The following is a 13,901-nucleotide window of genomic DNA, read 5'->3' as shown; positions in this document are numbered from 1 at the left end:
TTTCATCTCCATCTCGTTTGCGTCATCCTACTTGCCACCTTGCATGGTGTTTTAGTCGCGAAACAAGCCCTAATGGTGTTTTGGTTGCAGATGGGGATGGTTTGGAGGGGATCCTTGAAATTGCAGCATTGACGGGGTGGTATATAAAAAGCCGCCTCGGGGGTTGCTATCGCCATATCTCTCTACCTTTGACCACTCCCCACCTCTAACCTCCATTTACTTTTCTCCCCCTCCCTCGTCTGCCCCTATATCTCTCGCCCCACCATTCGCTTTCCTCTCCGTCTCTCCCCCCTCCTCGTCCTCCGCCCCCGCTCCTAGACGCCAATCGCTACCTGAGCAGCGAGCAAATCTCTTCCCATTCGCCGGTGCCGGAGCAGTTCCGCGGCCAAGGTTCCGGTCCAGGTGCCACCCGTCTCTCTCTCTCTAGCTCCTGTTTGTTCTTCGTCTTTCGTCATCGCAAATCGTTCGCTGGTTTTTTTTTGTTGGTGTTCGAGCTTGTTCTTGGCCGAGTCTGACGTGAGCTGTGCCCGCCCGGCTTGGATCTTTACCTGGTCCGGCTAATCGCGTGCTCTTCGGTTCAACGTGCCGCAAGCTTACTGGAACATCTGTTGTCCACCACCTTGCATTGTAGATTTCGGGGAATGGGAGCTTTGGATTGGGCGCATACGCTTGGGGGCAGCCATTAGGATGGTGTTGGGGGCCGTTGCGATTGCATACAGGCGAAGTTCCCGAGTTTGTGCGGAGTTATTCTTGGTTGGTAGGGTCAATTGCTTAGTGTTGTGCACGAACGCTTATTTTAGTTGGTCGCTTGACCCAAATTGTTAGTTTGGTTGGATTAGGTGAGAATTCGACTATTCAATCTCATCGGTCTTAATGCGGGAGTAGTTGCAGGCGGGCGCAGTTTCTGAGAAGTTCAGCTGCAGACGAACTAATAATGTGTTCAGAAATAGAAGGATGACCAATGCAAGAAACCAGCCGGTTCGTATAGTGATCTAGGTTTGTGTCTTGATAGATCGGTGAGTTGAATGGGCGGGGAAGAGCCTTAGCGCTTGAGGTATATCCAGTTCTGTCTTCTGTGGTGATGGTTTGGAAGTTCGTATTTATTCAGTCGAGAGGGATTTGCTCCTGCAAGATTGACAGTTTTTGCATTGTCTGCTGTACAGGATTTAGCTTCAGTAGATGCCATACATCACATTAGTTTTGTGTTGATAGTGACTAAGTACCACATTTCTGCAATACGTGCTAACTTTTCATTGTTTATGAAATTATGCAGGATTTTTTCCCCAGTGTACCGATGATGGGTTGCTTTACTGTCCTCAGATCCAAGAAGAAGAAAATCCCTTTTGAAAGCCCTCTTGTTGCAGGCAAGAAACCGGCTGATACCAGGGAAATTACGTCCTCTAGACTTCCGGAGCCAGAAGTTCATGTGCCATCCTTGCAATCAGCTCCTCCTAGTTTTAGGAACAGGGCTAAAATCTCCCATTCGAAAAATAAAGTTTCTAACAGCAGAGCACGCGTGTTGTCTGCTCCTTCTACCCTTATTGTGGTTGATCCGTTTGGCTTTCCATATCCTGAATTCAAAGATCAAAATGACTCCAGGGATAAGGAAGGTTCTGCAAAGGGCCACCGGTTTTCAAACCCTTTGCCCCTTCCTCTTCCTTCACTGGAAGGAAATTCTTTGAGGAACTTTGGTAGCTTCAAAGCCAGCAACGTAAGTGGGCCACTGGAGACTTCAGGCCCTCTACCACTGCCTCCAAAGAAATGTGATGGACTTAGGATATTCTCTTACGAGGAGCTTTCATCTGCTTGTCAGTGGTTTTCTAGTGACCAGTGTGTCTCAGAAACTCTCAGCTCAACATCATACAAGGCAACCTTCAGGGATGATTTTAATGGCATGAAAACCACTGAAGCAACGGTAGCTCGATTACTCCCCTCCACTCAGGTACTGTTCTCCAGTACAGTTTAGTCATATATTTTCCTAGATGCTGTTGATGTTCAACGATCCGTCTGCAAATTTCTTTATTGGCCAATTTTATCCATAAGATAGCCCCCCCCCCCACCCCCAGCTTGGTAGGCTGGTCAGCTTGTTGGCATTTTATGACACAGTTTGTTTTTTATTGGAGGTAACTATATGAGCACTTTGTACATCTGTTGCATGAATATACCGTTTAGTAATTTTGCAGCATCTATTCTGCTAACACGCTAAATTCAGGCTAGAGTAGCAAACTCATTTTAGAGGTGTGTGATCGAATGCTTACTTTACTGTCGCACTGTAATATATGCGACGTTGCTGCCCCCGTCAGAAATATTCCATTCTATTTTTTGAATGCTAATTGGGACCACTGCAGAGGTGGGATTGGGTAACATGTTTCTGAAGCAAACCATGTGTTTGATCTTGTTTCTTATATTACTGCAAGATGCTTTCTGTACTCTTTCACAATTTGTCCTTGGCTTTATTTCTTGCGAGCTGTTATATATGTCGCCCCATTGATGTTTGCGTTTAAGATTTCATGCCTTCTTTTGCACGTAGTTTAGATAATGTGTCTTTCCTTGATGCAGAAAACTTTTGTCTAATACTCATAGCAAAGTCCTGTCCACGTCTGAAAATATTTTGGATAGCTACTAGCCTGCAATGGTTGGTTAAAACTTAAAAGCGTATATGGATCAATTGGATATTGTTACCTTTTTATAACTGGCTGATGTGTAACTCAAGTTTATTATATTATCCTGAAGTGATATTCACAATTTTGCTGGTTAGGCTGCTCACGCAACTTATTGACATATTGTTTATCTCCTGCAGGGTTTGAAAGAATTTAAAACACAAGTGAGCACATTGGCATCGCTTCAGCATCCCAATATATGTAAACTAATCGGCTTTTATGCAAGAGAAGGTTATAATGAAAGGATGTTGGTCTATGAGCGGCTTCATCATGGCAGCTTAGATAAGCTACTCTTTGGGAGACCAGATGGTCGTTTCATGGACTGGTCTAAACGTTTGAAGGTTGCCCTGGGTGCTGCCAGAGGTCTAGCTTTCTTACATGATGAAGGACCCTTCCAGGTGACCACTACTTGATTTATTGTTTTACCACACTACACAAAAGTTGTGGTTTTAATTTTACTTGGCTTTCAACCACCTTGGCTTTAATTTGTATTTCTATTTTTTTACAGGCCATGTACAGTGAGTTCTCAACTTCAAACATTCAAATTGATAAAGATTTCACTGCTAAGCTTTCGGGATATGGTTGTGTTGGCTTCAATACCGAGGAGATATCTAATGCATCTGCGGTATGTTCCTGCCTGAGTGTAATGTAGAACTTCTTGTTATCCCTTGAGTGTGGCAGCACAGTTCATTGTCTCATTCCCTTCCATAGGTTCCCATAGGTTCTCAACGACATTTCTTTCTTTACTCAGTTTGCATGGGTTCTCTCACATGTTTTTATTTTGTTAAATGAAACATTACGTGCAGTTATCAAATATATAATATTTGTTTTCTTCAGTCTGCAGCAAACCTTTCAGTGGAGACCTTGGAGAAAGGTTTACTCACTCCCAAGAGCAACGTATGGAGCTTTGGAGTTGTCTTGCTGGAGCTAATAACAGGAAGGAAGAACCTTGATGTGAATTCCTCAAAAGAAGAACGCAATATTGTCAAGTGGAGTAGGCCTTTCCTTACTGATGATAGTCGTCTATCCCTGATCATGGACTCTCGTATAAAAGGGCGTTTTCCTACTAAGGCTGCTCGAATTGTAGCGGACATCATACTGAAATGCTTGCACAAAGATCCATCGGAGAGGCCAACGATGAGGGATGTTATGGAGTCCCTAGCAAGAGTCCAGGAAATAAAGGTTCCTTGTCGATATCCTCTGCAAGAGCCATCTGCTGCACCAAGAAAAATAATGTTAAAATCTACCAGCCTCAATGGCATTGTTTCCCAGCATCCTGTCATAACATTCTCTCCATCACCGCCTTCGCAAAACCAACACTTGATCTCTCCAAGATCATCGACATCTTCATTGCTTCATCCAAGGACATGTTATTCTACTCTTGATGATCCTAGGGTAAACTCTATCAAGAAAACACCTCCCCCTATCATGCGTAGGTCTAGTGTTGAAGGCTTTTGATTGTTCATATTGTTCTTTTCTTTTCTTTTCTTTGATTTATTTGTTTTTGTTAGCTTAGTGATTTTTAGTGCTATTTGCTGTGTTGTAAGACAAGTGGCCTTCTGTAATACACTTTAGTAGTAATAACTAAGCAGAGCAGGGTGAATTGTAAATAGGACCAGGTTGTAGATACTTTTTTGTGCTCTAATTGGGTGGAAGCAGCATGCTGTGTGGGCCTTGTAACCTCATCATGGAATAAACTCGTGTTACCCGGTTTTTGTTGGCCGTCAAACATTTCAGCTACTGTTTCTTTTGGGTGCCAAGTGTTGTTGCTTGTCGGCAAGTACTTGTTTATCGAGTGAATGTTTCTATCCACATGACGATCTCATGTGACATGTTGCAGCCGGTACAAGGAAACTATTCATATTTCTGTTGCAGTGGTTAGAGATGTTGAATTCCTGTCTGTGGAGAGTTTAATTTGTCGTTGCCATTGTTGACTTTGACCAGCCTGATAGCTTCTTTTGCTGAAGTTCCTCAATTGCTAGTCATGCCTATGACGCTTCTTGTTGCGTTGGGCTGTCGATTTCTTTGGTGAGCACGATTGAGGGATGTCTAGTTTTAATTGAGACGTCTTGTTGATGTCTAGGCTACGATTACGTAATGGTAGGAAGCACCAATTTCGCGTACTGTTATCTGGAAAAATATGCGTTTCTTTCAGTATGTTCGATATTATGTATGGTTTCCACTGTATTGAAACGAAAGCTGGTATCTACAGCCCTCTGATTATCTACGGACCATGGTCTCTACCGAATACTTTGAACAGTGGTTGCAGACGCCTGGGTCAGGCGGGCAGATGCTTTTGAGTCACCTGTTCTCTTGTTCTTCACCAAATCACCAATAAGTTTACCGGCTGGTAATAATATCCTCTTTTTGACTGGGTTTGGTTTGTTTTCTTTCGGGATGTGAATGGCCAGAACTGTGATTCTGTGGACCTAGCATGTGATTGTGAACGAAAATGGCCTAATCCAGTGCCACTTTGATCTTTCAGCGGAAGGAAATCTTGAACAGCTTTGCTACCCCTCTGTCACTAACCCAGTGTTACTTTCTCCTTCGCCAAGGTTGCAAAGGGCAGGCAGGGAAAGGTCCCCATCCTTCAGTGTCACGATTAAGCCCAGCCTATCAGATCAGAATACAGTATAATGGTCGTCGGGTCGATCAGGTCAGACACAAAAAAGGTGGTCAGAAGAAACTAGATCTATCAAGAAAAAATTCCAAGAACATGGTAGCAGCATTACCACGTCACGTTACAACATGGTAGGTCAAGTAGCTCTGTCCGTCTATCACAGTCTTAGCTAGCAGCCGGCGTATAGCCGTGAGCCTGCGCATACGCCACCGGATGCGCGTGCCCGCAGCCCGCTCATCTCCGCCACGCTGCCGTGTCCTCACTCTTCACGGCGCTCGCCGCATGCTCGGCTCCCGTCGCGCCACCGCCTCAAACATTGAACAGTCCTGAACCTGGACGCCAGGCCACGGCACAAAGGCCCGGCCCAGTTGTGAAACCCCACCGGCCCACCAGTTCAAACCGGCAACATCTGAAGCGCGGTTTCCAACTCAGGAATGGCAAAGAATGAACCATGCTAGGTTTTCAAATCGGTAAAAGTCCATATTTAGTCCCCTTACCTTTTTTTTTTGTGCGTGTCAGCCATGCTAATATTCCTGTGTAGTTTCAATTTTATCGGATGTCTCTGAAGAGACTAGTCCCTGTACTTTGTAGTTGGTCCAACTTTCCCCCTTTACTTTGAAACTCGACAATTAACCCTCTATATGCTTGCAATACCAGATCAAATAACCCTCAAGTGTACCCCATAGTGGTTTTTATCATCTACATGGCAGCCATCTCATCATATACTGAATACGATTGCCGTTGTCATTGCCACATAGATCCCTCTCTCTCTCTCACCTCCAGCAGGTCCCAGTCGTCCTCCCTCCTATTTTGCTCCCTCTTCACCTTCTTCGCTGCGCTCAGAAGCAGTCTCCCCTGCCATCTAATTAATGCTTGATGCTTGGATTTGATTGTTTTTGTGCAGTAGCATCAATGATTGGTGGCTTCAAGCTAGCATTGAATTCTGGTTTGTGTTGGTGTGGTAGCACGGAGATTGACAGGCGGTAGAAGTCAAATGCGAGGAAGGCTGCATTGACATTGCGGGTGGGAAGTGAAGGGAGGGGAGCAGCTGCTGCACATCGGCACATCCATCTCTGATCGATTTGGTAGCGTCGCACCTCCTTGCCCTGGGATCACGCGCCGGATTCGGGAGGTCCACCCGGATCGATCGATCGGCTGAAAATTCTGGTATTTCCCACCCCGAATTCGCCCTAGATCGATGGGTTCTCTCGAATCTCTTATGCTGTTCAAACTCCTTAGGGCGCTGCTTCCCCCAGGGTCCGGAGACGAAGGAATGGCTGCCGCCGGGTACGGATGAGGCCAAGCAGCAGCCAGCAGGCCTCTCCGTCGCGGCGGCCGAAGACAGCCCTCCAAACGGACCTAGTGATGGAGGGCCAATCGAGGTGGGAGGTTGGAGAAATGCGGCGCCGGATCCGAGACAAAGCCGCTTTGGGGGAAGAATCGTTCGACTGGGTTAAGGTCTCTCAGTCTCGCAACGGTAAAGGTCTAAAGGTTAACCGCTTCGAATTGCCTTTACAGTTGCTTAATGTTGCCTCATTGTGTGCGCAAAACTGCAAATTACCGAACGAGGTGTCCGAATACTACGCCCTTTCCAACATTGGTACGTGCTTGAGTTGTCACTTGTTTGGCGTTCAAATGCTAGTGCACATGTCTGAAGTTGTTTGGGTCCGGTACAATGCTGGCCACATTATATGTAGCACTACCCTGGGAAAATTACAAATGGATTATGTAGCATGCATATACTATATTACTATGGAGGAATGGTCTACAGTGAACTGCTCTTTAGCAAGAATCATCTTGAAATAACTCCTTAGCATGTTTACCTGGCGCAATTTATATTGTGAGACCATGGTTCATTTGTTGGCTAATGGCCATCAGTATCCAGCTTTTCAACCTGGCTTAGGTGTGAACAAGTATGCTATTTTAAAGCATATAGCATCGCTACCTGAAGTTCCATATGGGTGATAGGATTTCTAGATTGACACTGCAAAGTGCAAACTGCCGACGTTCTCTAGTATTTCCCATCATCTTGGATAGCATGAATATTGAACATAAGACATGTTCCTCTTCTGTTTTTCTACTCGCAGGACTTTAGTCTTAACTATTTATGTCTAGCATTTCAAACTATATTTAAGCTTGTACGAATTGTCCTGCTCGTTGGAGCCCCTTCAGTGAGGCTTCAGTTTTCTATTTCGGAATTGGGGCGTCTGTTTGCGTTTTTAAATGGTTGGCTACCATTTTTATTTCTTTATTCTTACTCTAGGACGTCTGTTTGTGTCTTAAATCGTTGCCTATCATTTTTATTTCCATAGCCAAACATCTTTTTTTAGTTTTTCTAATGCTAGGTGAAATTAAAACTGATACGAGGAGAAGGTCGATGCCGGAGTCCAGCATCAGCAGCTTGAGTGTGGAGCTCCGGATCCTAGCTCAGCAGTGAAGGACCACACTACAAGCACTCCACAATGCTGGGAGGGGAAGACGACTGGGAAGATGAAGTCTCTAGATCATCAGAACACAAAATGAAGGGAAAAGAGAATCTGCTCAGAGTTCAGCAAATGGCCCTTTCGAGCTGAAATAATAACGAAGATGACTGAGATGAAGATTGGGATGATTAGATTGCAGCAAAAATGAAAAAAATTCTATTGTTTGCTATGCGATCAGAGAGATTTGAGCCATCTGTTTCAATACTACCCTGTACAGGTAGTCTAGACTAAGGATGACATCAAGGACACATTTGTTTGACAATGCGAGACGATATAGGAGCTGGAGTCTGTAGGCTGCCCTTACCATGTAGTTTGTGCAATAACATCTTCTCTATTCAGTTGGTTTCAGAACTGATACACGTAGTCACGTACTATTATTTGTTGTGGCTTTATGAAAATGTGTTATACTCCAGCAACAGTTGCTCAATTACATGTAAAAATAGCACTGTTATCCTTTCTTTTCTGCAATTCTTTCGCATGACAATTCTCATCTCTGATGGATTCCTGAACTCCAGATCGTAAGATTCGTCATGCCATCTTCGAGGCTTTACCACACCAGACCCTACTGCACTGCCATTGTAAGTACACTTATAAGTCTCTAGTACAGGCAGATCTCTTATGTGATACTGATTAGTTTGTACCTTACTGAACATAGTTGATACACCATACATACTATTTTGTTCCATGCTGAACTGGCTTGTCCGTGAAATCACTCTGACGTTTTATACATTAATACGTAGAACCAAATGCATCTCTTATGCAAGCCTTGAACCTTTTTCACCGTGTTAATCCAGATATTACAGAATTGAGCTCACTACTGTTATTTCTGGTTACTGGGTTAGTGTGCCAACGGGACCCTACATTTATTATTCTCTGTTATAGATGTGTTCCCCGATCCATATGTGCTTGTAAAGCTTGCGGGAGTCTACAACTCTACATATATGATAGTGTCACTTGGGAGGTGAGAGGAAACAGTTCTGGCTTCCCACTCTGTAGGTCAGCACAGCCCACAGGTCCACACATTCCTTTCATCTTTTTCCTCTATGTCTCTTTGCCCTTTACATGATGCCTACCCCAGCTGTCCTGTTTTGGGGCTTTTTGTTCATTTAATCGTTGTTAAAATTGATTATAAACATGAACTAGGTTAATGTAATACCAATGATGCAATCATGTGAATCCTCTCCTTCACCATATGTCCTTGCATTTTAATTGTCATAACCCCCAATCTATGTTCTTGGGTCATTGACTCATAATAGACCATACTGAAGTTTTTTGGACTACTACAATCATGCAAAGGGGTTTGTGGTGTAACTCACAGTAAAACCATTTGTTTAGCCTAATTTTGAAATTGCATTTTCCATCCATTGTAAGAAACTACATATTTTGACTAAGATTTGATTATTTGATACTTCTAGGGTGTCAACATACCATTTATCATTTCCCCTCTCTATTCTGTGCAATTTTTTAGTATTAGGAACTATTATACTTGATATTGGGTTCTGTTTTGTATGGCCTGCTGAGTTTTTGAACTTCTAGATCTGCATTTTCTCGCCATCACGTCCCTTAGGCTTAGCCCTCAGGCGTGGTGCCTGGTGGGTACACGAGTGTTGCTCTCCTTTGATGATGTCTGCCCTTCTGCAGACTTCACTTGATATGAGCTATTTGCAACAATAATTCACAGTGCATGAATTGCACTACGACGATCTATATGCGTATCAATTCCTGACCATATCTACATTTTCATATCATCAGTGCTACAACATTTTACCAACTACTAGAACATGTTGAGAATCTGAGATAAGATTTGGTGAAGGGCATGGTTCTGTCTGAGATAGTAGGTAGTCTTCTTGTGACTAGCATGTTCTTTCTTGTATTAAAGAATAGGATGTACAGTAATGCAATTATTCTACATGGTCAATTGTCATTTGGCTTGTACTTCACTAGTCACTAGCCTGATACCTTGCTTGAAGCTGGTTCACAATAGTCGAGTATACTCTCCAACATTAATTCCTCTACATGACCTGGAAAGCTGCGGCTGATGCTCTAACATTTAGAAGTTTCTGTTTACTGTTTTCTGCAGGTTCTTAGCCCTCTCTTTGGAGAGCCTTCTGGTTAAACTTACTTAGCTGATTATGTAACTTTGCAGGAGAAAGAAGATGCCAAAGGTGCAATCTCTCACAATGCTCACGTATTTTGATTTGCTTTTGTTCCTGATCTAATCATGGTAAGAATGGCAGGAATGATAAGCCTTTTGCTATCTAAGCTAAACAGAAATCATGTGTTCTACTTTTGTATGTTATGCAGAGGAACTTTGGGGCAGGTAAACCATGTGCCTAGAATGTGAATTTTGCACTTGAAGTTCAAGTGGTAGGAATGCACTGGCAGTGCTTTTTTAAAACAACATGACCAGATAATAGATCCTTTTTATTTTGTCCAGATTCTTTTCTTTGCAGAGTTCAGATTCTCGCAATTGTCTATAATAATCTGCTAGTGTTGTTCCAGCCTTGGCTTTAAAAGTTGTTGTTACTCTTTCTCCCACTGTTACTTCCTGCTCTCTTTTTTGATGGATATTACTTGCTCTCTCTTATAGAAACAAATCAAATACAAGTTGATTTGTGTGCAATGTAATACATCTTAAAATGAAGTGCAAACTTTACAGCTGATGCCTGATACCAGTTTCCTCTATATATGACCGCATTTTCTGACAGAATTGACTGGTTCTTCCATATTTGAGCAAACACTATGTCACCTAACAAAGTGTCCAAACAAACCTGCACATGCCACCTCTCCACACAAAGTAGCTACAGACTATAGTTAGTGTTCTGTAAAGTCAATCAGTAGAAATCTGCTGGTAACAATACCATAGTTTAAAGCAAGGTTGCAGAGCCTACTAATGAATGATTCTTTGTGAAAAGCTACAGGCATCTGCATGTGGGTGTGGATCTCAGAAGGTAACTTGTGAAGAAAGACTAATTGAGATTGCATTATGAGCGACAGCAGTAACACAGGCAGCCTGTGGGGGACACCATCAGCGAGCCTGCATGATTCTCCCCTCACCACAAAGCGTTCCGGTTTGCCCTCCTGCCACTCTTATTATATCCTACCTTTCTCTCCTACTATGTATCTTAAATTCTTAATCCCTTGCATAATCTATCATATGGCACAGTTGCAACAACGACGCCGTATCTTGGATCCACATGTCAGTAACATAGTATTATATATTGGAGTGCGTATAGTATACTGCTAGCTGAATGTCAATTAACTGTCATTGGCTCAAGCCCTTTGTTTACTTCTACTTAATAGAGGGAAATTACAAGGGCATGCCAAGGAATCTGATATCACTTGCATGTATATATTTAGGGTGTGTTTGATTGAGGAATTAGGTGTGATGTATCAACCGATCATAACTTCGGATCTAACTCACTTGTTTGGTTTGAGGAATAAAATGAGTTTAGTTACAAGAGATGATGTCATGATATCGTCCCATCAAATTTTATGACATTATCTCATGATGTACCATCCAGATAAATTGATCCTTGAACCAAACACCTCATTAAATTGCGATTAAAACACTGTCACTGGCTCCCTATGAACGTATGGCTCACCAACCGGGATGGGGCGTGGGTAACTGGGCATGCATACCTGTCCCCGTGCTGCGGTGCCGCTCCTTTCCTATGCTGCTCCAGATCGCAGTAAGTTCACAATAAATGCCCTTGCTCTGATAAAAGCTGCCGACGTGTAAATGAAAGTTGTTGCGACACATCTACCTATTATATTATTATTTAAGAATAAAAATTAGTCACCACGCTATTAAGATGACAAAATTACCATATTAATTAAAAAAATAAATTTAGACCACTCATTATTATAAACATCTAACGGTATAGATCAAACAAAAAATTCCATACCAAATACAGTTAATAAATAGCTAAATTTGAAAACAAAAAGTCTATATCAAATACAATTAATAAATACATAAATTCGGAATTAGAAAATATGAAAAATTAACGGTTCGATTTCGGTTTGAGAAGAAAAATATCTAAATAAATAGTCTAAATAAAATATAATAAATAATAATTAAAATTATGGTTAGAATAGAAGAAATAAGGGTCCATATCAAATATAGTCTTATAAAAAATCAAATATCTAAATAAAAAGTCCAAATAAAATACAATTAATTAATATCTAAAAATCATAATAAAAAATAATGATTTTTTAAAATCTTACTAAAATAATATATTAAGAAATATATTGTAGCTCAAGGTCGTCACATTAAGTAGGCAACAGACAAGGCATAGTATGTAAGTAAGGTAAATCTATTCTGATTTTAGTTAGGCAGTCTACACCTGACGCACGATTTTAACAGTTGATCAAAACATATACGATAAAACCAATACGTGTATATAATTCTAGTATAAATTTGGAGCATAAATAATTTTTTTCTACTAACATAATTTTTATTTCTTGTTCTAATTTTATACATTTTATAACTAACCTCATAAAAACTAAAGAGACTAATTTTTAATAAAAATTACCATAAAAAAATATTACAGCAAAGCTAATTACACTATTAATACAAGCAACATTCAGACACTGCAGACAATCCTAGGTTAGGAATCAGAAACTTCTGCAAAATTCTGACCGTATTTTGAATTACCACGTATGGGGGTATTTGCTTTCTCAGTGCTCACCAAAATTCTTCAATTCTTCGCGCAGGTAAATTCACTCTGAAATTTACTAGAGTTAAATCAGATTTGTTATTTGTAAGCATGAACTCAAACTGTATCCCTATTCTTTTCTCTGGTGATCAGCCTGTTTAGATTACTGTCGTTTGCCCCTGCTATGCTACTCTATGAAATATGACTAACACTTCCTGTTCTCAACAGCAGTGAACTGGCACAGTAGCAGTAGGCTGGATAGATGTTTGGTTTTTGCTCGGAAGCTAAGTCAAAGTTTAGCAACGCCTAGAAAATTTGACTTTTATTTAATTTAAGATCAAAATTTAATCACACCTCGCAAAGATTTGGCATTAGGATGGATCTAGATTAGAGATGGTAATTTATCTCGGAACAAAATAGTTATATATAACATTTGGTACTTACAAGTATGTTTATGAGTAGAAAATACTACCAGACAAATAAACGAGTATAGATATAAGTAAGATATATACCCATATCTGTGAAACTCGTATGGATCTATAACAAGTGAATTATTTCTCTAAACACTAACATTTCATATCGTATAAATACCCTAGTCCCCAGCTCTCTGCTATTCAACCCCCTACCCCTTGCCCTAGCTGCTCAACAATCTGCGCATCTGTCTGGCGCCCTACACCGCCCCTCCCTGGCGTGTCGTCACGTGTCAGCCAGCCCGGCCAACCCCATCGCCCCATCACGTCTCCCAACGTTGACCAGACAGGTATGCCTATAGGTGATAGGTTTGTGATTGACGTTTCACTTACAAACGTTTATGGGTATACCAGTATGTGAGTGAAAAAACAGAAAGTATAAATATAGGTGAGTATTATTCGTATCCGTCGTACCAATTGCCATCTTTAATCCGGCTAGAGGTAAATAGCAGCAAAAACCAGTCCAGCTAATAAGAGCAATTAAAGACGAAGAAACGGATTCGGAATTATGTCTTTGGCTCTTGCAATATAAATGAGCATCTGTTGCAACCTTACCTATGACGGTGGCAGTGGTACCGCACGTGATTGAAATCGTCGAACAATGCAATTCGTCTAGAACAGAGGATGGATACACTACAATTTGGTGTTTCGAGTGTCATCAAAATTTTCCTATACCACCTATTTTCATTTCCAAGTGGTGATCAATGTGAAATATTGATTTTTAATAGGATTTATTTTGTCCGTCCCTGAGCTATGAACCCTGACTAAAAGTTGGATTGCAGTATATCCTAATTCTTGGTGTATTGCCGGCCTGTTGTTTTTTCATGTATTTTCAGCAAAAATATGAACCAAAGATTTAACATGAGTTAATGAGCATGAAATTATTATTATTTCTAAAGAAACATGTATCTATAAAACCTATCCTTTTATGCAAAAGCGCATATAAAGTAAGAAAACAGATCATTTTGTCGATTCCTATTTACTCTACTCGTACCACATTTAGAGTTTTT

At 41.4% G+C, this 13,901-nt stretch overlaps 1 protein-coding gene and 1 long non-coding RNA gene across 10 annotated transcripts; both read left to right on the top strand.

Annotated features, from left to right (window-relative positions):
* Positions 1-201: 201 nt before the first annotated feature.
* On the top strand, positions 202-4,389 carry LOC133909027 (probable serine/threonine-protein kinase PBL1). Its single transcript, XM_062351296.1, has 5 exons — positions 202-402; positions 1,274-1,942; positions 2,801-3,058; positions 3,169-3,285; positions 3,498-4,389. The coding sequence occupies exons 2-5, from the start codon at positions 1,295-1,297 to the stop codon at positions 4,116-4,118; spliced, it is 1,644 nt and encodes a 547-aa protein (XP_062207280.1). The 5' UTR covers positions 202-402; positions 1,274-1,294; the 3' UTR covers positions 4,119-4,389.
* A 1,388-nt stretch (positions 4,390-5,777) lies between these two features.
* On the top strand, positions 5,778-11,196 carry LOC133909026 (uncharacterized). Of its 9 annotated transcripts, none has more exons than XR_009908292.1 (4): positions 6,081-6,447; positions 6,520-8,341; positions 9,844-9,928; positions 10,685-11,196. It is a non-coding gene; the product is annotated as an uncharacterized LOC133909026 (long non-coding RNA). The 9 variants fall into 9 exon arrangements; XR_009908293.1 differs by having other exon boundaries at positions 10,679-11,196; XR_009908286.1 differs by adding an exon at positions 5,778-6,066 and having other exon boundaries at positions 6,185-6,447; positions 6,520-11,196.
* The last annotated feature ends 2,705 nt before the right edge of the window (positions 11,197-13,901 follow it).

The sequence above is a fragment of the Phragmites australis genome, chromosome 2, assembly GCF_958298935.1.
Source record: "Phragmites australis chromosome 2, lpPhrAust1.1, whole genome shotgun sequence".
Lineage (NCBI taxonomy): Eukaryota > Viridiplantae > Streptophyta > Magnoliopsida > Poales > Poaceae > Phragmites > Phragmites australis.
The sequence above is the reverse complement of the archived record's forward strand: the minus strand, read 5'-3'. Positions and strand labels throughout refer to the sequence as shown.